We start from the raw sequence: 26,265 nt of genomic DNA, 5'->3' as shown, positions 1-26,265 counted from the left end.
ATCAGAAGGTCCAAGGTAAAGTCCATCTGTTGGCTTCTGAAGAAACTATCAGTTCCCTGAAATGATTATAAAACTTTGTGCTCACATGCATTTTCTGAGAGTCATTTACTTTCATCAGATTCATAAAAGGTCCCCAACCCTCTGAAAGGTGAAAAACCACCTGGTTAGATATTAGCCTGGCAGAACAAGGCCTGTGTGATGCTCCAAAGAACGTTTGTGTTTAGTCATCTCAATCACGGGCTTAAGTTTACAAAAGAAATTATCAGCTGTTCTGATGAGGTTAAGCTGAAACAGATATCTAATTATGCCAGGTATCTAATTATGTCGAAGTACAGATTCAAAGAGAACCCAACAGTTTGGATAGAAGTGAACAAAAAGTTGTAATTAGGTTCACAGACCAGCTGCACTGTAGTGGAAATGGGATAGAAGATGCTCACCTGAACAACTTTTGTGAGCTGTTGTTCCTTAACAACCATTGGGCATGAGGCCTAGGGAAAGCCCCAGGAGTTCTATGTAGTAGTGAGCACCTCATCCCTGGAAGCCTCTAGGAAGAGGCAGAATCCCAGGCAAATGATACTGTATAGGAGCAAGGCCTTGTGCAGAATGAGAGTAGGGAATTCACTGAATGGAAGGCTAGACTAGCCTTCAGAGATGTTTGCAGTGCTAAAATGAAACGTGTCCCTGTATCGAGACCACGGAAAATGCACTTGCATAGGCCTCCCTCTGTACTGTCAACAGAAGGCACCACTGATAGCTCTGTTTCTATGGAAAAGTATGAAAGTTAAAAAAAAAAAAATGACATGAGACTGCCTTTGCCAGTTATCTCCCTGTTGTGTGTTCCAGGGGTGTGCTCTCCCTCCCTTGGTGCTGAAGTTCAGGAACACTGTTGTGAGGAGAGGAGTTGATAATCTGGCTGCTTCATGAACTGGTTGGTCAGTGGTGTGTTTTGTGGCATTTGTGCATTTCCCTTTCAGAAATTGTGCAGGTGCTTAGGTGTACCTGTGTATCCTTCCCCTCGTTCTGCTTACAGCTCAGTAAAATCTCAGAGCACATCTGAAGGAGTGCTGGGGACAAAGAGGAAGCCTCTCCTCAGTGAAAAGACATTGTGAGATGAGCTTTGCCCTGAGCCCCAGAATTTAGTTTTACTCAGTTGTGACAATTTCGATAGACCATAAGCATTGATTTACTGAAATTCCCATTTGTCATTACTGCCATTTTAAAAGTCAGAGGGCAAGAATTGTTTCAGTTTGTTTGTTATATAGTTTGGAACTTTTTTTTTTCTGGTCACATCCTTTTAAGCTTACACTCATCAAATACAGGATTCGTCCTACACAGAGAGGTGTTTCCTGTCTTGTTAACCTTTAGTAGCTGCCAAGCACTTTTTCCTTGTCAGCATGCTGCATTACTTCTTTTAAAGCTCTTTTAAGAATCGAGCTCTCTTATTTATATCTTTTATAGAAACAATTACTATTTAATGTTGAGGTTTCTTGAAACTAATATTACACTGTATGTTAACTAACTGGAATTTTTTTTTTTTTTAAAGATTTTATTTATGTATTTGACAGAGACAGCCAGCGAGAGAGGGAACACAAGCAGGGGGAGTGGGGGAGGAAGAAGCAGGCTCATAGCGGAGGAGCCTGATGTGGGGCTCGATCCCAGAACGCCGGGATCACGCCCTGAGCCGAAGGCAGACGCTTAACCGCTGTGCCACCCAGGCGCCCCACTAACTGGAATTTAAATAGAAACTTGAAAAAGGAAAAAAAATAATGTCGAGGTCTCTGTGTTTGTAGTAGATACAAATTAATTTGTATTTTATTCATCAGGCATCTGTTCTGTCCTGATGCCTTGAGTAAAAAAGAAATTGAAGATCGGTGGTTGTTTCTCTTCATTTGTTTTTCACACCTATCTTGACAAAAATGTGAGAATTAGACACTTTAGGAATCCTAATTTTATATGTTTCTGTTACTATAAACTTTCAATTTTTCTGTATTTTAGGTCTCAGTAGGATCCTAGGGCTTTATACAAAAGACATATGTAAATCTTCTAAATTTTTAAATTTATTTTTCAATAGGCAGAATATTCAAAGTTCAGAGCAGAACTTTATAACAGAAAGCTTTCTTCTGGTCTTGTCCCCAAGTTTCCCAGAGGCCCCAGTGTTACTCTTTTTATATGTGTGTATCCTTCCAGAAGGGGAGAAAGAGATATATTTGTCACTTGATTTTTTAATGTGTTTCATGACTGTTTAAGTCTAGTGTTATAACAAAATTAGTAACTTCTTGCATTTTTAAAAACATATGTTACATTTTGATGGCAGCGGTAAGGATCTGTTTTTCACTGAGGTGGTGGAACCAGGGTGACAACTTGTACCCCGGAGGGGAGCTACCATTTGCATGTCCTGAGTGAGGGTGTAAGATATAGACTCCCCTTTCCTTGTGGGTGCCTTAATCTTTGTATTTATAATATAGATACTCTCAGGGAATATGTGAACTCTAGCCCTTGGTGCAAAAAGAAGTTTCAGAGACATCTCTGTGTGCTCTGATTGAGGGGATTCTAGAAGGAAACGAAGCTAATACAGATTACTCAAAGAGAAATTATTAGAACCATGAAGTCAAATTATTAGCTAAGAACTTGCCAAGGATCTAACCTGTGTATTAAGTGATGTATATTAAATGGGATTGAATCAGAACTGGAGGCTAGAACCTTGCGTGCTGTTGCACCAACATCATTTGGAGCCCTAATGATAAAGGGTTTGCTCTACGTTATCTGTCCTCCATTATCTGCAAACCCCTCTTGCAGACACTCAACCTACACCCCACACACCAAAACAAAACTTCACCATCTAGGATCAAATATGCAGCTAACTATGAGGGCTGCATAGGCACCCAAAATACCTTAAGGCAGACAGTGTTGATTACAGAGGTGCACATTTGATAAGAGGGAATTTTTAGAATAGGTAGTTTAGAAAATCATTGAGTGAAGTTTGATAGAAGAAACCGCTTTCAGTTCCTTTCCGTTGGGAATTTATGAATAATATTTAGGGGAAAAGAAAAGACACTTCCTTTCTAAAGAGGATTTAAAGTAGAGTGGGGAGGGAGGAAGTGCACTGCTTCCCTCACAATTCTGCCCCCCCTTTTTTTCTTTTTGAGGAAAATATCCCAAAGAGCTCATGATGACCAGGCACTTCTTTAAACTGACAGCTGCTTATGCAGTGTTAGTGGATTTCCTGGCAAGTAAAATAGGGCAGGACTTTCTTTAGTCATTACCGGAGCTTTTTAGCCCAATTTTAATTCAGAATGATGCTGGAAAGATTTATAAAGGAATTGGTGTGATTATTCGTAACAATTAAACTTTATTAGTAAACATGTGAGCAACAACAGGGTTAGTGACTCTTGCCGCCGCCGCCCCCCCCCCCCCCCCCAGGTGCAAGGCCCAGAGATAAGGCGGGCCAGGCCTTGCTGAGGAGGGTGTGTACCAACAGAGAAACAGGAAGCTGTGCTTAGCCCAGCTTGCCCGGAGGTTTCCAACTCTGGTCAGGTGTGCTGAGGCCCCGGCAAGAGACACGCTCTTTCTGAACCCCGGCAGCCACGCTGCTCAGCATAAATGCTTCAAATTGTCAGTTAACTGATGTGTAGAGAGAAGTATGACTGCATTACAGCTTAAAGAGCTGTCACACTCAGGTCTCTACCGGCGAAGACGAGATCGCCCCGATAGTGTGAGACTAAATGGGTTACCGGAGGAAGAGCTAAGGTGAGTGCGAAGTCATGGTTGGCTGGAGGTCAAGGCCCCTAGTGATTGCCGAGATTCATGCATAAGTGGATGCAGCAGTGGGGAATACACGTTGAAGAGGTTCCACGGGAACCTCTCAGTCTGTAATTAAAGATTGAACACAGTCCCAAGATTGTACTGGATTGGAACTGTGCAAAACTAGAATTCATTTTTCCATTTCTTCACAAATCCTGTAAGTTGTTTTAGCTGTTCCCCAAACCTGCAGTGTTATATCTTTAAAAATTATATAATCATCAAAGTAATTTTTAAAATTGGAAACAATTGATTTTTTTCTCCCTTGGTTTAAAGATAGATTGCTTTGGCCTATTAGAACATAGTTTCTGTGTGGAGTTTTTCTTTTGAATTTTGGTGGTGAGATTGTTTGTGGTGTTTTGGGTGGGGGTTGGGGGTGTTCATAGAGGATTCTTTGTTATTGAAATGGATTCAGCAAAGGAATGCAGAAACTATTGAATGTAACCTAGGAAGGAAGGACATCAAAAATCTGGAGACCATTTTAACTAAAAGGTTAGGGGGGGGTTGTTTGTTTTCAAAGTTAATTTGTCTCTAACAACACAATTTTAGTTTTTGTTACAGCTATTGAGAATTGTTTTTGGATTTTTAGGTTCTAAAAAGTCCCTGCAACATTAACCCATATTTAAAATACTATGTTAATTGTTAAGGGTTTAGATTTTCTGTTTCTGAGATGAAGTGTTCCTGTTTTACTGCTGACAGGAGGCTGCAGTAAAGAGAGACTTCCTTTTCTTTTTATTACATTTACTGTATAGTACTTAAATTTGTTTATGGACTCTTGATTTAAGTATTTGAATTTTTCAACTAGATGGTTGGAGGAATATTTATATGCTGTGTACTATTTTCTTTCTATAACTTCATTTTTAGAGTTTCTTTTAAATTCTGTATTTAAATTTGACAAGGAAGAAATTGTTAAGGAAGTTTTTTTAAACTTCTGTTACTTTGTATTTGTCTTATAGCCACTATATATACTTAGGAGAGCTGTAGTTTGGGAGGGAAACATTTACTTGAATATTATCAACTCTTTCATTGACTTTTGAAGACAATAGTAGCATTAAAGGACTGTGATTGATACTAACATTATTAGAATTTATTTCATACTATGTCAGGTGTCTTTTAGGTACTTTTGATGTATTAACTTTGAATTGATTGGATTGACAGAATTTAAAGCCTTCGGAGTTTGAATTGTTACAAATTTTATGAGGTTTAGTGAAAATATTGAGTTCTCTCTTGTTAAACTGATAGGCTGTGGAAAGTGGCCTCTGAAGTCAACATTTACTTGTACACTCCAATCTACTCTTGATCCAAGAGTGAAAAGTTACCAGAAACAGTTTTGATTTCAGATTTGGGGTCCTAAGGAATTTCCTTTTTCAAAAAAATTAAGATATGTAAAACAATATTTGAGAAACCAGCCATATTTTACTTACTTTCAGACAGTAGCAAAGTACCTGTGAATAAAATTGCTTATACGCCCAAGGAGGTAGTTATTTATATAATTATAATGACCTTTGAAACAACTAGATACTTTTCTTTTGTCTTGACTTTAAATCAAAGGAGCAAGAATAATTCTTAAGAAGTATTGCTTGTTCTACTGAGTTAAAGGGAAATAGTTTTCAACCCACTCTGGTCATGTAGTTCCCTGGTGATAGTAAGGGACTCATGTTTCTGCCATTTCTCTGGCCTCTGATGCAGAGAGATGACCGTCATTCCTTATTTTAGGAGTGCGGTGCTTAACTAGGAAAAGTAGGCAATTGTCTGTTTTTCCGTGGACTTTTTGTTAATTTAAAGTCAGGTTGTTTGTTTTTCTAATTTTATAGGAAGCCTATGTTTAGTATTAAATCAGGTTTCTCAGCTAATAGGAATCAAGGAGGGAAGGCACACCTGTTTCAGCACCAGTCATTTGGACAAGTTATGTAATCTTGCTGAACCTCGGTTTGTTCCCCCTTAGAATGAGAGTAAAAATAACTGCCGTTATTCAGCATCGTTTACTGTCTCTAAATCCTCACCCCCAACCTGCTGAGGCAGGGGCATTATTATCTTGTGTGTAGTGCTGTAGGGTTAATGGCTTTCATGCATTATTCAACTAATTTTTATTGGGTGCCTACTGAGTGCTAAATAAAGATGCAGTGATGAATTAGACACAGTTCTTCCCCTCAAGGCACACCAAGGTTTTGGCACATGAATTGTGACCAACAGGCACTCTTCATGCGAGCGGTTGTTTGACTTTGAATTCATGTAATATCAAACATCTCTCACACCGTCTCCGTATTGCACAAGACCCATTCCTGCTTGCATTCCTTCTCACTCTCGTGTTCACTTTCTTGGCATGTTTATTGACTCTAACAGAACTATTAGAGCCTAAAAGAGCTATGCTCATTGCCAAAAAACATTTTTCTTGTAAGTTAATATAAAAGATTTTGCTCTGAAACAAAACACAAGTGTTTAAGGAGCACCATGAGAGACATGAAAACAACCCTGGCTTCAAACTTGGGAAGGTCAGCATGAAAAACACCGACTTTATAGATTTTTATTTTAAAGTACAAAATATAATCCAAAGCTTGCATACTTTGTACAATAGAACATTACTCTCTACATTTGAGGGTTATGCTATGGCAATTTATGTTATTTAAATAGTAGTTGTCACTACTAGTAGAAAAAGTGTCCCGTGGGTCTTTGTCTTCAGTTCTAGAGCATGTCCTTAATTTTGGCTAGATTCTAACATGCCTAAGAAGTAATTGGAAATTATTTTCCCTTATGAAGCTCAATGTTAAGGATTTGGATAAGGCATGGATGTTCATTTATACCCAAAGACTCTCTATATAAAGAGTGTGTATACATGTATAGATTGTCTTCAGGGCCAGCTCTCATGACCTGGATAGCACTAGTTTAACTTTCAAATTTGAACAGTGGACTCCTTAGCACAAAGTAGCTCACCCTTTTATGTCAGTGGGCTCAGAACAAGTTCTGAGCCTTACATCTCTACAGAGCATTCACCCTTTTTTCCTTGGAATTTTTGATGCTCAAAAATCGCATCTAAGATATATAGATAGATATATATATAGATAGATAGATAGATAATATATATATTTATATATATATTTATAAATATTATATATATATATATATATTTAATTCTTAGCTCTTTATTCCATCTCTCTATGTTGCACCCTCTTTGTTTTTTGAGGAAACGTGAATGAAAAACACACAGAAACAATACATACACACATACCCTTAAAATTCTCAAAGTCGCTTTTGCTCTGCCTTAGAAATAAAGGATCTGTAAATAACTGATTGGGGACACCTCAACATTCAAGTCTTGGCTGGGTAGGTCCGAAACATAGTTTACATAGAAACATTGGCCAGATCTGGCCCACTGCCTGTTTTTGTATGACCCACGGGCTTAGGATGGATTTTACATTTTTTGGTGAATGGAAAAAAATTAAAAGAAGCATATTTCATGACATAATAAAAATTACATGAAATTCAAATTTCAGCGTCCATAAATGAAGATTTATTGGAACACAGCCAAGCTTATTTGCCTGTGTTGTCTCTGGTAGTTTCTTGCTACTGTGGCATTACATCCTTGATCTAGTGCTAAGGTAAAGAACCCTTGATCTTTCCCTGTTGTTCCTTTAGTTATGCATCTACTCTCCCCACTCTTCCATGTCCCAGTTGGATTTATCATACCTGGGTGAAGTCAGGGCTGTGTCAACTTGAAATGAGTGTGAAGGAAAGAAAAAATACTTTGAAGTGTTTATCCTTACGTGGAGTTGACTGGGTGCAGCAGTGAGAAGTTACTTACTTGTTAGAACCTCTTTATGCTGTCCTTTCCTGCCCTTTTCCTGATGGAACTGGACAACCAGGAATAGGAGGAAGTGCAAAGAAGAGTAACCTTTACTTTCTGGTTATTAAGTAAACGTTCTGAGCTCATATCTTTCTAGATATAGGATATAATCATTTTTAAGTAGTGGGAATGTCCTTGACTTGGTTTCAGAGCAGAAAACTCAAATCATGTGTTCCTAAATAATACATTACCATTGATTGAGCCCTTGTTATGGGTCAGGCACTCTATTAAGAATTCGTGTGTTTTTGGGGTGGGGGGGTATTTGTTTCTTTGTTTTTTAACTCACAATTAAATAAGGAGGAAGAAGAACCTAAAGTTGAAAAAGGGGATCATTCTTATTAACCAGTTCCTGTCCTTGATTCAAATAAGTTAATGCTCAGTTAGAGTTCAGTTGAGGTTGGAGTAAGTTAGCTTAGGATGTGCGTTTCCTTGCATACCTGTTTTGTAGTTTGCTTATCATTTCTTTGCCTGTCTTTTGGATGAAAAACCAATGTTCATATTTTAGTTTTAGAAATATAGTAGACAGGGTGATGAAGCTGCAGCTTTGCCATGTTTGTCTATTCTTATTATTTAATGGTTCAGTGAGAGCACGTTTAATCTTCCTTCAGTGAATACATCACACAATTAATAACAAATATTTTTTTCTCTGTGGCTCACAGAGGTATCAGCTTGCCAGGGTTGCTTTTTAAAATGTAGTAAGTACTGCATTTTGTTGTTGTTGTTGTTGTTGTTAAAGATTTTATTCATTTCTTCATGAGAGACACAGAGAGAGAGGCAGAGGGAGAAGCAGCCTCCCTTCTGAGCAAGGAGCCCTATGCAGGACTCAATCCCAGGACCCTGGGATCGAGACCTGAGTCAAAGGCAGAGGCTTCACTGACTCAGCCAGTCAGGTGCCCCAGTAGTGCTTGCTTATATGACACTGTTTAGGAGTGTAATACAGACAAACACACGTACTAGAATATTATTCAGCTGTGAAAAGGAAGGGAATCCTGCCAGTTGTGACAACATAGATAGACCTTGAAGGCATTATGCTGAGATAAGTCAGAGAAAGACAAATACTGTATGATCTCTCTTATATGTGGAATCTAAAAAAACTTGTGAAAACAGAGTAGAATGGTCGTTACCAGGGCCTAAGGGGTGGGTGAATTGAAGAGATGTTGTTTTAAGGGTACAGACTTGCAACTAGTAGATAAATAAGTTCTGGAGATCTAATGCCCAACATAATGATTATAGTCAACACCACTGTATTAAACACTTCAAAGTTGCTAAGAGACTAGATCTTAACTGTTCTCAACACAAAAAGGAAATGGTAATTATGTGACATGGTAAAGATGTTAGCTAAAGCTACTGTAGCAATGATATCCCAATATATAAATGTATCAAACCAACAGGTTGGGTTGGCTACCTCAAACTTACACGTCAGTTATATCTCAGTTACACAGATGTAAAATCCATAAGTATTTATGTTGTAATAATTGGTTTTATAGGCATACCCCTCCTCACCTTCTCACTTCTACCTGTCCCTCTCCTATGCCCCTACCCATTAATAGAGAGGATTCTCTAAGCTCAGAGGCCTTGCCTTCTTTTTTATCTCTAGTGTCTACCATAGTACCTTGTAGGTCATCACTGTCCAGTATCTATTCCTCATTGAATGAGTGAAGAAATGAGAAACCATAAAGTGGCTTAGCAGTACCTCTTTTATATCTACCTAAGTATCATGATCAAAAGATCATGGTCATTCTGTTTTTCAGTAGTTTTGGGAAACTTATTTTCTAAAGGGGAATATGTTTTCTTTGTCACTAAAATATTTCTTTATAGTTTAGAAAGTATATGCTGAAGTTAAAACTAGCAATGTCAATGCTTAAAACTTAGGTGTATGAAGGGTGCCTGAGTGGCTCAGCTGGTTTACGTGTCTGCTTTCGGCTCAGGTCATCATCCCAGGGTCCTGGGATCAACTTCCATGTCATTCTCCTGCGCAGCAGGAAGCCTGCTTCTCCTTCTCCCACTGCCTGCCACTCCCCTTGCTTGTGCTGTGCCTCTCTCTGTCAAATGAATAAATAAAATCTTTTAAAACTAAGGTAAAAAAAAATTAGGTGTGTGAAAGGAATAGCTAGAAGGAGTGAAAAGTCTTTAGATCCCTTTTCTGTTTTTCTGTACAGCCGAGAGACATTTTGGAATGAGCCTCAACTTCAGTAGAATCAATTTGTGAATTTGTTGTCAATACACATATAATGTTCTAAATGATTTACCATGACAATTAAATACCAGGATTTTAATCATTATAATTGCTTTCCTATTGGTTTAAAACACACAAAAAACATTAAAGTATCAGTTATAAATCACTTATTTAAAAAAAATAGCAGTTGACTAAAACTTCGTTTACCTGTATTATTTGGATAGATGCTATTAAAATGAAACTATTATTTATTTTTTATATATTTATGTATAAAAATATGTATCTTGGAAATACAGCCACTTATTGTGTATCTGTGAGACCCAGTGACCATTCTGTGATTAAAACCAGCTTTGGACACAAGTATTCTCCTGTAGAATATCTACTTTTAGAAATAAACATTAAATATGTTTTCACATAAATATACAACTCCTGAAGTTTTTTTTTTTTTTAAGATTTTATTTATTTAATAGAGCACGAGCATGGGGAGGAGCAGAGGGAAAGGGAAATAATCTCTGGCTGACTCCATGCTAAGCGCAGAGCCTGATGCAAAACTGGATCCCACCACCCTGAGATCATGACCTGAGCTGAAGCCAAGAGTCGGACACTCAACCAACTGAGCCACCTTTGTACCCCTCAAGTTTTTTTTAAGATTTTATTTTTAAGTAATCTCTACATCCAGTGTGGGGCTCAAACTTAAAACCCCGAAAACAGGAGTCACATGCACTACTGACTGAGCCAGTCAGGCGCCCCCCAACTCCTTAAGTCTTTTTAATGGTTATATTAGTTTCATAGAGCTGCTGTAAACTGGGTGGCTTCACACAGCAAATTTACTGTCTCACAGTTCTGAAGACTAGAAGTGAGAAATTGTGTCAGCAGGGCCATGCTTCCTCTGAAACCTGAAGGAGAGAATCCTTCCTTGCCTCTTCTAGCTTCTGTCATTTGCTGGCAATGTTTATTTTCTCTTTGGCTTGTAGATGTATCATTCCAGCCTCTGCCTCTTTTATGACATGGCTGTCTTCTCTATGTGTGTCCGTGTCTTCACATGGTATTCTCCCCTGTGGGTGTGTCTTATCTCTGTGTCTCCTCTCCTCTTTGTAATAGTACACCAGTCATCTTGACTTGTATCTTAATTATATCTGCAAAGCTTATTTCCAAATGAGACCCTATTCACGGGTACCAGGGGTTAGGACATCAACATATCTTTTTAGGGATCACAATTCAACACATAGCAGTGGTCTGTTCTTACAGTAGTAGTGTATAAAGATTAAAAATCATTCTGGTGTGCAGTTTTTTAAGAAACAGCTTTATTGAGGTTGAACTAAGGAATCTCAATGAAGTGCACAATTTTTATGTGCAATTTGATCAATTTCGACAAGTATACACAGTGATATCCTTACCGCAGTCAAGATAATGAGCACACTCATCATCCCCAAAATTCCTCATGCCCATTTATAGCCCTTCCCTGCATCCCTAGGGACTTTGATCTGGTTTTTGTCACTCTAGATTATTTTGTATTTTTTAGACTTTCATAGAAATAGAATCATACAATAATGTTGTCTTTACTTCAACTGACTTTTTAACTCAGGATACTTATTTTGAGATCCATCCATGTTGTTCCCTGTATCAGCAATCTGTTCCATTGTATCCTTGAGTGATGTTCCACTTTAGGGATGTGTTATAATCTGTTTAGTCAGTCGCTTGTTGGTTGACATTTGAGTTGGTTCCAGTTTTTGGCTATTGCAAATAAAGCTGTTTTGAGCATTTCTTGTATAAGTCCTTGCAGGGACATATGCTTTCATTTCTCTTGGATGGAATGACTAGTTGTTGGGTAACTTATGTATGTTAAATTTTTTGAGAAATGTCTAGGGTCACCTGGGTGGCTCAGTAGGTTAAGTGGTGCGCTCTTGATTTCAGCTTAGGTCATGATCTCAGGGTCCTCTGGCTCCATGCTCAGCAGGAAGTCTGTCTCAGGATTCTCTTTCCCTCTGCCCCTCCCTGCCCACTCGCACACGTGTGCTCTCTCTCTCTCTCAAGTAAATAAATCTTTTTTTTTTTAAGTATTAAAAAAGAAAAAAGAAATGTCTAAACTGCTTTCCAAAGAGATTGTACCATTTATATTCCCACCAGCAGTGTTTGAGGGTTCCATCTCTCCATATTCTCACCAGTGCTTAGTTTGGTAATTTTTTTTTTCCAATTTTAACCATTTTGAGGGTGGGTAGTTGTGTCTCATTGTGGTTTTACTTTGCATTTTGCTAATTACTCACGTAGTTGAGTATCAGTTCATGTGCTTATTTGCAATCTATCTTTGACAAAATGTTCCATTTTTTGCCCATCTTTTATTGGGATGTTTCTTAATAGTATTGTTTTAACAGTGTTTGCTATATTCTACATATAAGTCTTTTATCAGATACATATTTTGTAAATGTCTCTTCCCAGTCTGTGGCTTATCTTCTCATTTTTATAAGTATCTTTTGAAAAGCAGAGGTTATTCTGATACTTTATTGATATTTTTCTGTTTATAAAGTTTACACTTTTTGTGTCCTACTTGAAGTCTTCCCCAAACCTACAGTCAGTAAGATTATTAACACATATGTCTTATCTAAACATAAACTTATTATTTTTTTTAATTATCTTGGCCTTTCATACCGTTTAGTGTTTTTCTGGCTATGTGGTAAGTGCTTCACAGCCTCAAGTGAATCTTCACAATAATCCTATGAGGTGCTGCGTATTTCCCCCTTTCACAGAGATGGGAAAGGACTCTTAGAGACACATGGTTGGTAATTTGGGCAGTTGGGATTTGAACCCAGGGCCATATCCATCTATGTCTTGTGTTCAAAGTGTGAGCTCTTAACCATAAAACTTAAGCTTCACTTAGGTTTTAGAGGAAGTATTCTTATGTCGAAGTTTTGAATATACTTGATCATATCTTAAAAGTTAAAAATTTACCATTGAACATGAAAATAAAGGTAAACCTCCTGTGCTTGCCTGTAGGTAATAAGATTGAAATAAAAATGGAATTTTTCTGCCTCTTCTTTGTAGACATTTGCCAGAGAAAATATCCAGGTTTAAAAAACTAAAAATATTACGTTTATATGTCATAATGAATATATTCCTTAAAATTGAACATTACAAGAGTATCCAGGTTTTTATCTTTGCCAACAATATTGTCTTCCTGCCCCTAGCAAACAGAATGTGAAGGGAACCAGACTGAGATAGAAAGCTACAGTGAATCATTGCATGTAGGATGTTGACTTATGTTTGACAGTTGCTGCTGCCAACTTTAGTTTTTAATTCTGATACGCAGAATTTGTTGGGACAAAACTGAAATTCTGCAGAGTTTTGGAAAATTTCAGTAACATTTCCAGGTGCTGGAAAATGTATTCTTTGTTTCATTGTTAAAACTAATGGCAATAATCTTGGGAGTATCTGATATAAACTGATGTACAGGTCTTTTAAACAATGAGGTTTTATAGAAGTATAGCCAGTCTAGAGAAGCCTGAGTGGCTCAGTCAGTTAAGTGTCTTTGGCTAAGGTCATGATCCAAGGGTCCTGGGATTGAGTTCCTTGTCTTCCCTGTTGGGCTTCCTGCTCAGAGGGGAGTCTCTTTCTTTCTCTGCCCCTCCCCCAACTCGTGTGCGTGTGTGTGTGTGCGCGCGCGCACGCGTGCTCTCTCTCTCTCTCTAATAAATAAAATCTTTAAATAAATAAAAAAATAAAAGTATAGCCAGTTTAAAAGATAACAGTTTTCCTGGATCTAAAATCATTGTTTCTGTGCCAGTCAACAAATACCTTTAAAATGGATTCAACTGGAAATAGTAGCTATTTAGCACCACTTGTAATTTTGGCTTTTCTCAATATAATGTACTTTATTTAAAGGATATATTGCTAGGTTGTGAGTTTCCCACACTAGTATGTAAAATATATTTGTCTAGGCATTCTTGGTTCAGTCTACATTTATTAAGGTCCTACTAAGTGCCAGGGAAATGGGGTTATGAAGTTGATTAAAACATTCATTATCTACTAACATGGAACCTTGTGTATTGTGGAAAAAACAGAGATAATTAAAAGATATTGTACATCTAGAGGAATAGCTGTGATGCTGTAGGATCAGAGTGCATTAGTTACCTATTACTGAATAACAAATTACCCCCAAATTTAGGGGCAACTGGAGATGGTACACTTTTTTGTAAAGGGCGAGATAATAAATATTTTAGGTTTTGCACACCACACATTCTGTGTTACAACTACTTAACTCTGCTGGTGTAGTATGAACACGGCTGTAGAAAATACATTAAGTGAATGAGTGTAGCTGTGTGTGTTCCAATAAGCCTTTATTTACAGAAGCAGACAGTGAGCCACATTTGGCTTATGGGTACTGATTTACTGACTGCAGGCTTAAAATGATGAGCATTTGGTATCTCACAGTTTCTGTGAGTGAGGAATCCAGGTACATCTTAGTTCAGTGACTTTGGCTCAGGGTCTTTGTGATACTGCTGTTGAGCTTTCAGTCAGGGCTGTAGTCTTCTCAAGCCTCAAAGGGAGGGGGTGATCCAGGAGGGGGAGAGGCTCGAGATGGCAGCCACAGTCTTTTTATAACCAAATCTCAGAAATGACTTAACCACTTTTGCTACAATGCCTCATTAGAAGCAAGTCAGTAAGTCTAGCCTACTACACTGCAGATGAGGAGAATCCATAAAGGTGTTAATACTGTTAAAGAAAAACAATATCCAGTGACACTTGGTTAAACAACAGTAAGGCAGACTATTCAGATCAGGATTAAGTATAGGGACCACTGAAGTGGGGTTTCCCATGGCGGGGGAGAGATGGGGCTCAACTCCAAGTACAGTGAGGGAAAGTGGGATTTATAGAGAACAGAGTAGGGGTCAGTGGATGGAGAATTACTGAGAAGAAACATCAGAGGTTATGGGGGCATGTTATTACAGTATTACTGATTATATCCCCTGTGCTATACTTTTCATCCCTGGGATTTATTTTACTACTGTAAATTTACCTATTAATCCCCTTCAGCCTTTTTTGCCCATTCCCCTCCCCGCCAGCAACCATCATTTTGTTCTCTGTATTTATGTTGTCTGTTTTTGTTTTTTATTTGTTCATTTGCTTTTTAGATTCCACGTAAAAGTGAAATTATATGGTATGTCTATTTCTGTCTGACTTAACTTCACTTAGCATAATACCCTGTAGGTCTGTCCATGTTGTCACAAATGGCAAGATTTCATTCTTTTTATGGCTGAGTAATATTCCATTATAAAATATATATAGCACATCTTCTTTATCTATTCATATGTTTTTTTAAATTAGTGTTTTTGTTTTCTTTGGGTAGATATCCAGAAGTGGAATTACTGGGTCATATGGTATTTCTATTTCTAATTTTTTGAGGAACCTCCATACTGTTGCCTAAAATGACTGTACCAGTTTACATTTCCACTAACAATGCATGAGGGTTCCCTTTTCTCCACATCCTTACCAACAATTGTTATTTCTTATCTTTTTGATAACAGCCATTCAGATTGGTGTAAAGTGATATCACATTGTGGTTTTGATTTCCCTGATGTTTAATAAGTTGAGCATCTTTTCATGTGTTTGTTGGCCACCTGTTTGTCTTCTTTGGCAAAATGTCTTTTTTATACTGATGGGTTTTGTGGCCACCATAATCAATCCTGCAATTCCGCAGAAATTGCCGTCACCTTTGTACATCTTTATATTGCCATCAGCTATTATAACTACTTAAAGAAGGCATCGTTGAATGGTACTGAGATGAAATGGGATGTTTTATTGTCAAAATTCTGTTTGCTTAGGGGTGTAATGGGAATGAAAAAATGACAATATTATAGGGAAGGAGCATGAATATGCTAGAAATGGGCCACAGCTTATATGTGGGCTACTCATTTGTAATGTTTCAGCCATGTTTGAGGGGGAAAAGAAGGACTTACAGGATTGGTTCCAGGCAAGATGCTTCTCTGTGAATGAGCATAGGGTGATCTTCTGAGCTGTATATAGAGATACAGCAACTGAGATTGATCAACTCAATTACCATTTAAAACTGGTATATACCAGTGTTAACTTACACTCATAATAAAGTGGTAAAGTATCAGACTGTCTCAGAAAACCAGTCCACGTTTTTAGAGCTTCGAATTTTTACAGGAACAGACAAAAAACCAAATAAACCAACCAAAAAACCCCCAAAAAACAGATATCTGAAAATTTCAGAAAAGGTATAGAAGTTCCAGTCAGAAGCTTTTAAAAGAATCATCTTTTCCAGACAGGATTTCCCTGGGAACTATGGTGTACAGAACAAAAGTAGCGATGCTCTGTGGAAGTGATGAGAAGGAAAGGGGCGGGATGGCTGGACAGGATTCTTTTCCTGAACCTTCCCCCCTGTCCCGTGACAACTGCTGAGGCATCTCAGTGAAAACTAGTGGAGGACAGCCTGCTCACACTTAAGAGTCCGTAAGTTTGAAACAGTGGAAGTCAAGCATCTCTGTACTGAGCCTCCTTCAAAATTTACTGTGCTACATTACATCCCTGTAGGAAATAAGAGCTTAAATATATATTATGGTTACATGCTGAAGAATTTATGGATCAAGTGATATGCTGTATGGAATTTGCTTCGAAATATTTTATGGTTCAAGGATAGATAAATTGGTCATGGTTTGATAACTTTTTGCATTGAGTCGGGTTTGATGGGCTTCATTTTACTCTTCTCACTAGTTTAATATGTGCTTGAAGTCTTTAGTAATTAAAGTTTATAATTGGTATGTATCATGATAAGTGACACAATTCTATTTTATTTATTTTTTAAGCTTTTTTTTTTAAGATTTTATCTATTTGAGAGAGAGAGCACGAGCAGGGGGAGGGGAAAGAGAGAGGGAGAGGGAGAAGCAGACTCCCGCTGAGTAGGGAGCCTGATGCAGGGCTCAATCCCAGGACCGCGGGATCATGACTTGAGCCAAAGGCAGCAGCTTAACCAACGGAGCCACTCAGCCGCTCCAAGTGACACAATTTTAACTTTTCCCTCCTCATATGTAACTATCACATTAGAATTATCATTTACTGGGCTTACCAGTGATTGTGCCTAATCACCATCCATAACCATAGTCTGTCAGCTACTTGCCTGTCAGTAACATATAAACCCAACCAGGATTTCAGCATCTGTGGTTCTGGCATGTGTAATTTGGAGGTTGGTGGAAGGAGGAGGGTGGAAAGAGATAGGAGCCCCTTACCTTGACTAGGATGTCTACCTATGGTAATTATTAAGCCTTTTACAATTTGTATTGAAAGAAATTGGACTGAACATCCCATTTACTGCTCTTACCTCATGGCAGAGATGGATTTGTTTCATTTGTAGGACAGTTTATGTTTATTTTGAAAATAAGCTTGGCCAATGGAATGTGGGCCATATAAGATAGCTTTTCCAGTCTGGGTTAGCAGAGACTGGGTCCAATATCTGGTATCACCACTTAGTAATTAACTTTTACAAGTCACTTATTTTTAGGGGCTTGAGTTTCTCCATTTGCCAACTGAATAATATTAACAGATTTAGAGTTATTCAAGGAGGATTTATTGCATTTCATTTTTTTTTTTTTAAAGATTTTTATTTATTTATTTGACAGAGATAGAGACAGCCAGCGAGAGAGGGAACACAAGCAGGGGGAGTGGGAGAGGAAGAAGCAGGCTCATAGCGGAGGAGCCTGATGTGGGGCTCGATCCCGGAACGCCGGGATCACGCCCTGAGCCGAAGGCAGACGCTTAACCGCTGTGCCACCCAGGCGCCCCTATTGCATTTCATTTTTATATCAAATCCGTTTTTACTATTCGGGAAGACCATCTCTTTCTTTGTAAAGAGAAACTAGTGTTCTGCTTTGCATCCTGAGTACCTGTGTTAGTAATTTTTTGGAATTCAGCTACCTTCTCTCCCTTGAAAGACACCTTGTTAAAAGTTAAGTGCTGGTTGGGGCGCCTGGGTGGCACAGCGGTTAAGCGACTGCCTTCGGCTCAGGACGTGATCCCGGGGTTATGGGATCGAGCCCCATATCAGGCTCCTCCGCTAGGAGCCTGCTTCTTCCTCTCCCACTCCCCCTGCTTGTGTTCCCTCTCTCACTGGCTGTCTCTATCTCTGTCAAATAAAAATAAATAAAATCTTTAAAAAAAAAAAAAGTTAAGTGCTGGAGCCACTTAACATGTGCAGGATTCTCAGGGTGCCTGGGTGGCTCAGTCATTTGGGCATCTGACTCTTGATTTCACCTCAGGTCATGATCTCGGGGTCCTGGGATTGAGCCCCACCTGGGGCTTCGCGCTCAGAGTGGAGTCTGCTTGAGATTCTCCCTCTCCCTCTGCACCTCCTCTTTCTTTCTCTCTCTCTCTCTCAAATAAATAAATAAATCTTAAAAAAAAAAAAAGTGCAGGATTCTCAGAAAGTATGATGAAATCAAGAAAGAATATCCAAGGGAGCAGGCATGGGCTCAGAATTCTCATGGTTCAGGACAGTTTGTTCTTTGCCAGGCAATGCCAGACCTTATGGCACAAGATGATGTTTAGGGTCAAATGAATGGTAAATGAGCTGCAGAAAAGCCTCTGGCTTCTTTCTCTGCCTCTTCAGTCTTGAAAATGTAAGAGGGTATGCAAATGTTACTAAAGAACCAAAATGTGAATCATGGTCTGACTGTCTGAAATTGCCTCTATAGAGCTAAAAGTAAGCCCCTGGGGTTATGGCCTCTGGGCTCTGTGATAATGACCCAGGCTGTCTACATTTACACGGGAAACATCAAATAAAAGGGAAGGTAAACTGGCTTGTTCATATGTGTTTAAGCAGTTTGCCTAGAGGCGATTTGTACCTGCATAGCAAATATGCAAATGGATTTCTGAATGAGAAAACAGTGGCATTACTTATGACCCATTATAATATTGAGCTCTGATTATATTTGTGCTCAGGGTAATAAACTGTACCACGTGATTGTTCCCCCATCCCTTGTCCCTCTGTCCCTGAAAGCATTCATGCATCCCTTTAGGACTTAAATATTTATCATGACAGCAGTATAAAATTTGGGTTTTGTCCTTTTAAAATGTTGACTGTTCTGTCCCTTCACTTTTGCCAGCGTCTTAACTCTCAGTGATTGATTTGGTGTTTGTTTGCTTTTCGTTTATCCTTTTAACACAGAATTATTTCCTTTATTTCAGAGCAGTTTTATCTGGAAGGATAAAACTGTTTCTTGAAATAATCATGTGGTCATTGTCTCTGCTAGTTTGGAATATTGCTATCTGTGGAAGAGCAGAAATTACTACCACTTTTAATAGAGTCAAATCATTGACTTTTGATTCAGCTATCACAGATACGATCATTTGACGGCTAGACAGCTGTTTTACTTATATTCAGACCATATGGTTTTATTGTTTATGTGAACCATTCTCAGCATCATCTTTTCATTCGCTTTCCTACTTAGATTCCCGTCTGAGAACTCAATTATTTTGCTCTATTTTCCCAGCTTAGAATTTGACCTGATACCAAGTTAGTTTTGATGACATTTTGCTTCCTTATTTATGTCATGAAAAGAGGTGGTTCTGTTTTACGTGTTGTTATGTTCAGTTAAAGGTTTGGATAGGCGCAATCATCCAAGTACACGTTTGCTGTCCTAGACTGAAACCTTGGCGTCAGTTCTGTTTGTAAAAGGATTAGAGCGGGAGTCTCCATGCCCTACAGTCAGGAAGGTTTAAGTTTCATTTAATATGATTGAAGTAATTAAATATTAAAAGACAACACACACATACGCATGTTGCACATGCACATGTGTAAACCTCAATTATAAAAGCAACTGAAATAGTCTTTGTGAGCTCCATGGTATTGTTTCTGTCCCCAAGCCTTTTTCTTGATTTTTCTCTTGTACATTGTTATTTAGAGATAGTATTTCTGGAAGGTTTGTGGTTGGGGTTTGCGGTGTGATGTCTCTATCCTGTTTGTGGCAGATAGAGGAAGAGGAGGGAACAGTGTCCTCAAGGAGTGGGGAGAGGGAATGGGGAGAGGGAAAGCAGGCTGAACACAGACAGCTCTTGTGAAGTTGGTCTGACACTAGCCTGTTTGGGGTTGCAGACAAGAAGGGAAAGAAGGACTTCAGGGTTGGTCTGCTCCCGGTCGAGGCTGCTGCCATGTTTCACACAGCACTCACAGTTCAGTGACTCCAGTTCATTCTTTGTGCCCACCATTTGGTTCAGCTTTCATATGTATGGGGAGTGAAAGCAAGGTAGATGATGAGGCAGAAGAGATAATAATAAGGTAATGAATGTATCATCTCTTAAATGCACATTTTTCGACAGAAGTTGTTTCAAATATCATTGTATTACATTTTAGATTTTGCCTGATCCCCTCAGAAAATATGGAAGCTCAGAAACGTGGGACAGGCCTTGGAGCCCTCACAGGGCTGGCTTTCAGGCCCTCCTGGAACTGTGCTGGCCGTAGCCACAGATGGGCTGTATGTGTGACCATCCTTGCAGAGATGCCACTGAGTCAGTGTTAAGCAGTGCACGTGGTCCTTTGCACCACAAGTATTCTGAGATTGAGGGACTGTTTAGGAAGCAGGCTGCTGCTTAGATCTTACACAGCAGGACTCTTGTGACAGGGAGGGTACCGGGAGTAGCTGTGACCAAGGAAACCTGTATAGCACTCACGTTAAGTAGCCCAGAGTACCCCACAGCCAAGTGAGCAGATACATGGTGCCTGCTCAGGAAGCTTACAGTTCCTATCATCAGCCTCCTTACAGTCTTGAAGATGAGTGAGAGCTTACTGATGATTAACATAGGTTCCTTAGGTTCCTTTATTCTACTCTTTTGTTTGTTCAGGACTGAAACAGAGGTGTGTCCCATGTTTGCCTCTTTCCTGGGTTAATACCTAGTGTGAAAATATTATAGGAACCCAAACTGACTGGTCCCCAAACATGCCCCTTATACCAGAGACTGCTCATTGGAAGGGATGCCTGCTCTGTACTGGGGAGGTGGGAGAGAGTGGGGGCTGCCTTATCCTCCTGAGTGAGGTCGACTCTCTTGAGCTTCCATCTAACTGGCCATTTTATTTTGCTGGACTTTTTGATGTTATAATCCACTGCTCCCATCCCTTTGTAGTTTCAAATGCAGATTTGGTTGTTTTAAGTGAGACAGATGCCTCATACTGGATAAAGGACCGGATACGGTCTAAGAACAGTCAGTTAAGAGTCCTACCTTTGACCTCTTGTATTGGCCAAGGTTCAATCAAGATCCGCTCAGGAGAGAAAAACCACACAGTAACTTGAAGGAGGAAGGTTTAATAAAAAGATTTTTTAAAAGTTATTAACTCCAACAGGGGTTTGCAGTAGTAAGGGATTGGCTAGTAAGAAGTAGAGAGAATGCTAAGAGTATAGGAATAGCAGCTATAAGGAGCCCCCCTACCACTCCAGGGCTGAAAAAAGCTAGCAGGGAGGAGCCCTCCTCCCCACCCAGGACTCACTGCTGGTGGGGATAGCAGAGAAGTTGCTGTGGTGCTGCACCCGTGAAACAGGCTAGAAATCTGAACTTGTAGGAGAGCCTCCCTACTGGGGGCCACAAGATATTCTGTTCCAGAACTGCTGAGAGTGGGGGAGATGGGCAGCGTGGTGGTTGGAGAGGCCAGGCAGCGCAGTCTGTTGTGGGCTGCCACTCACTGCAGGAGCCAGAGACCACTGCTGCAGAACCACCAGGCACTGCCACAGGCACACTGCTAGCCAACTGCTTTTGGTTGCCATGCCCATGCAAGCTGGATGCCGAAGAAGCTGTGTGTGCTGCTGGAGGCTAGACCCGAGAAAGCTCTGCCCCCGAGCTTGCCCAGAGAGCGTGCAAAACCCTTTCCTCTGGTTGGTCTCTCCAGCGCCATCTGCTGAAAGGCTCCTCGGCCAGCAGGCAGAGGGAAAAGACCACTTTCCCATCATCAGCACGCCAAAGATATTCCAGTAATCTTCCATCAAGAAATGAGGGGACTGTTTGTAGTCATAATGATCATAATCTTAAATATTATTGCTGGATTCATAGACTATGTCTCTTTGAAAAGAGCTAAAGGATCTGAACAAAGAGCGCCCTACCTAACCCTGTGAGCTATTTTCAAAAACCCCCACTTCATTCTATGACAGAGGACAGTGAGCTGTATGGGGAGAGAGAAGAGCTGAAGACAGGATCCAGAAGAAAAGGAGGACTATGCAGAAAGATACCTGGGAGAAACTGAAGCTCTAGCTATGTGAGAGATAGCCTTATAATGACGTCACTAGGTGCTCAAGCCTCCTGTGACTTTGTATCCTTTCCACAGCCTTTGATCACATTAATGGTAACTCTTAGGGTAGTTAAAACAGTTCTTTGTCTTTTTATATGCACTTCACAAAATTTGAAATTAGTGAAAGAGAAGAAGCCTTTTTAAAGTTTGCAAAACATTTTTTTCAATTCTTCTGCTAATCGTATCCAATATTTTCAAATGTTTAATGCAATAAAATATACATGAAAATATGTTCTATGTTAAAAATGAAACAACTGAGGATGAAAGATACACAGATTGAAATTTGAAAGGGTTGTTTTCACTTGACTTGAGTACAGCAGGTTTCTTCTGTCCCTCCATACTGAAGCTCTCATGGTTTTCTTTTATCTTATCATTGAGGAAAGACCTCGTGTTAAGCTTATTCACAAAATAAAAACTCCCATTGACTTCCTCTCCTAACTTAGCTGAAGGTCAGTGTTCAGTGAGATATCCCTGGCTGAGTCAGAACTAAAACAAGAATGTCATTTAGAGCCAGAAAGTTTGGTGCTGATGGCCACCCCAGCCATATCAGGAGCCTGTGGATTCACTGAAGGGTTTCCCTGGTAAACCGGGCATTCTCTTAAGTTAACACTCTTAGCTAAAAATACTATTCTATATTTGAAATACAGGGCTTTTTCAAATTCATCTATTTTGGTCAGGACACAAGGTATCTTTTTAAAAAGATGTTTAGGGGTAAGAATATGTGTTAGTGGGTCACAGTATGAATAACAAGGAGAAATGATTTGGACAATAGAGGATCTGCTACCGAGACATTTTCCAGTGAGGATATTTGAAAAATCAGAAAAAATTTGCCCAGCCTATGAAAGAGAATTCTAGGAATGTTTTTTCTGTTGACCAAACACTCCGCTTATTTGAGCAGCGGTGGGGATCTAGTGAGAGAAAGTTCATTAGAAAGCATGTAGATTTCAGGGGCGCCTGGGTGGCACAGCGGTTAAGCGTCTGCCTTCGGCTCAGGGCGTGATCCCGGCGTTATGGGATCGAGCCCCACATCAGGCTCCTCTGCTATGAGCCTGCTTCTTCCTCTCCCACTCCCCCTGCTTGTGTTCCCTCTCTCGCTGGCTGTCTCTATCTCTGTCGAATAAATAAATAAAATCTTAAAAAAAAAAAAAAAAGAAAGCATGTAGATTTCAGACTGCAGTGGTGATAGTTGAGAGAGTTATCTTTACTGACAAGAGAACGTCATGCTGAAGTACATACTGAAGCTACTCTTGAATTTCCAGTTACCAGCACCTCCCCAACTCTGTTGCGTAGCAACTTTTCACAAAAGGGCCAGTTTGATTGCCTACTAAAAGGGTGTTTGATGTAAAGACTCTCTAGAAGTTTTCACACCGAAGTGCTCATTTATGGTGTTCTTGAAAGGAGCACCTCTGCAACACAGAACACAATATAGAGTGCACTAAAATCTTACCCACTCACAGTGAGCCCTGTAGATGCTAAACAGGTTAGTACAGGCTGGAATGCTCAGAGGGGGCTTCTTAGAGAAGACCTTGAGTAAAAATTTGAGGACTGGGCAAGTTTCAGGAAGGCAGAGAATTCAGGGAAAAAGGGGACATGGTATTCATCCAAAGAACTTTATGTCCTTTTATGTCCAGTACTAGGAATAAAGGTAATTCTCAACAATCGCCTTGCAACGGTCCTGCCTTTGTTTACAATCATGTGTGTGTGTGTGTGTGTGTGTGTGTGTGTGTGTGTGTGTATTTTGAAAAGGAATAGAGATCAACGTGTTGCAGTGCGTATCTCTCTAGATGGCAAGAACACGAGTGAGTCTTTTCTGCCTTTTCTAAATGCTCGGTAACAAGCTGTGTTGCTTTGGGGTTGATAGACGTGGAGAAATTCAACTTGCCAAACAGCACAGTGCAACCAGTGGTCCTGTCCCAGAGTGCTCACACTCCCGTATACATCGGGCTTCCAGAAACGGGCTGCTCTGTTGTTCCTGTCCTTTTTTCGTTTTCTGTTACTACTGATTTTGCCTTGTTGCCACACATTCTGCTACTTTACTGATCTAATTTTGTATCTTTCCTTCTGTATGTGTTGCCTTGTGGGATGAGAATGTGGTCCTTATTACAGAGACAGGGTGGCTAGTTGCAGGCAGCAAGTCAGTGCTCTTGTGCTTCTGCCAGGGAGAGAAAGGTGCCACAAGTCTTGAACTCTGTTGGTTTCTCTCTGCGTGTGGTCCAGAATGTCTCTTAATAAAGTAGACATGTCAGTGTCAGAGTGTTATGGAGGAGGGGAGAACACTGTAAGGAGCTTTATTTCAGTCTCATCCCTGTACCTTCCCTTGGCTCTGTGTCCTCTGAAGTCTGTGGATGGGTATTTGTTGGTTGGGTAATGTTGGAAAACTTCTAGAGATTGTCCAGAAAGAGGTACTTCCCAAGAAGTAGGCCGCTAAGTAGGTCGTCAGTACTTGTTAAATTCGTTAAGATTGAGAAACTGAACTATAATCTGCAATAATCTGTGCCCGTTGTGGGCAGACGATTCCTGAGCTACAGAACACCTTCGGGACCTGTCTCGTGTTTCATAAACCTCAGGGCACTGAGGAGAGCATGTGGCAGCTCTCACCTGATGGCTTCTGAGTAGGGACTCTTCTACTATGGCTGTCAAGAATAAAACCAGGACAGTTTCAGACACCATATGAGGAATTTTTACCTCACCGGCTTTCACTGGAAACATAGGTTTTTTTTTCTTTCTTTTTTTCATTATTATTAACATATAATGTATTATTTGTTTCAGGGGTACAGGTCTGTGATTCATCAGTCTTTTTTTTTTTTTTTTAAAGATTTATTTATTTATTTATTTATTCGGCAGAGATAGAGACAGCCAGCGAGAGAGGGAACACAAGCAGGGGAGTGGGAGAGGAAGAAGCAGGCTCATAGCGGAGGAGCCTGACGTGGGGCTCGATCCCATAACGCAGGGATCACGCCCTGAGCCGAAGGCAGACGCTTAACCGCTGTGCCACCCAGGCGCCCCAGTGATTCATCAGTCTTACACAATACACAGTGCTCCCCACAACACATACCCTCCTCAATGTCCATCACCCAGCCACCTCATCCCTCCCACCCCCGTCCCCTCCAGCAACCCTCAGTTTGTTTCCTATTATTAAGAGTCTCTTATGGTTTGTCTCCCTCTGTGGTTTCACCTTGTTTCATTTTTTCCTCTTCCCCTGTGATCCTTTGCCTTGTTTCTCAAATTCCACATATCAGTGAGATCATATGATAATTGTCTTTCTCTGATTGACTTATTTCACTTAGCATAATACCCTCTAGTTCTATCCACATCGTTGCAAATAGCAAGATTTGATGGCTTCATAATATTCCATTGTATATATATACCACATCTTCTTTATCTATTCTTGTGTTGATGGATATCTGGGCTCTCTCCATAGTTTGGCTATTGTGGACATTGCTGCTCTAAACATTGGGGTGCAGGTGCCCCTTCGTATTACTACATTGTATCTTGGGGGTAAATACCTAGTAGTTCAGTTGCTGGGTCGTAGGATAGCTCCATTTTCAACTTTTTGAGGAACCTCCATACTCTTTTCCAAAGTGGCTCCACCAGCTTACATTCCCACCAACAGTGAAGGGGAGAGTTCCCCTTTTTCCACATCCTTACCAACATCTGTTGTTTCCTGACTTGTTAATTCTAGCCATTCTGACTTGTGTGAGGTGGTATCTCATTGTGGTTTTAGGGCTAGTATCCAAAATCTATAAAGAACTTGTCGAACTCGACACCCAAGGAACAAATAATCCAAACAAGAAATGAGTAGAAGGTATGAACAGACATTTCTCCAAAGAAGACATACAAATGGCCAACAGACACATGAAAAAAATGCTCCACATCACTCGGCATCAGGGAAATACAAAGCAAAACATTGTATCTTAATTGTTGATTTTAGGATGGAAAGCGTGCCTGAAGTTACTTCTTGAAAATTATCAACTTGAGATTGAGTTGTGTTTCACTCATTTTCCTTAGGAGGGATAAGAACACACTTCTTAAAATAGCCCAAGGTTTGGGGTGCTATTAATCTTCTGTCTTCAACACCAAAGAGTCTCTAACTTCTAGGTGAGTTTCATTTAAGAAGGTGTTAGAATCAGATACAAATAACCTTTTGGGGTCCCAGCCTCTGGGTCATTG

General features: G+C 39.8%; 1 protein-coding gene across 5 annotated transcripts in view; it reads left to right on the top strand.

Moving 5' to 3' along the window:
* Positions 1-26,265, top strand: part of LIMS1 (LIM zinc finger domain containing 1) — a 147,096-nt gene that overhangs the window by 85,239 nt on the left and 35,592 nt on the right. The window contains exon 1 of one of the 5 annotated variants that reach the window (XM_045771808.2): positions 3,491-3,747. The exons of 3 other annotated variants lie outside the window; for them this stretch is intronic. In XM_045771808.2, coding sequence (XP_045627764.1) covers positions 3,641-3,747 — 107 coding nt within the window. In that variant the 5' untranslated portion in view covers positions 3,491-3,640. Of the gene's footprint in view, positions 1-3,490; positions 3,748-26,265 lie in introns of those variants that run through there. One more of the 5 variants, XM_045771809.2, reaches the window with a different exon arrangement.

This window comes from Ursus americanus, chromosome 7 (assembly GCF_024610735.1).
Source record: "Ursus americanus isolate L20-20 chromosome 7, mUrsAme1.1.p, whole genome shotgun sequence".
Taxonomy (NCBI): Eukaryota; Metazoa; Chordata; class Mammalia; order Carnivora; family Ursidae; genus Ursus; species Ursus americanus.
This window is presented reverse-complemented; position numbering and strand designations above follow the sequence as displayed.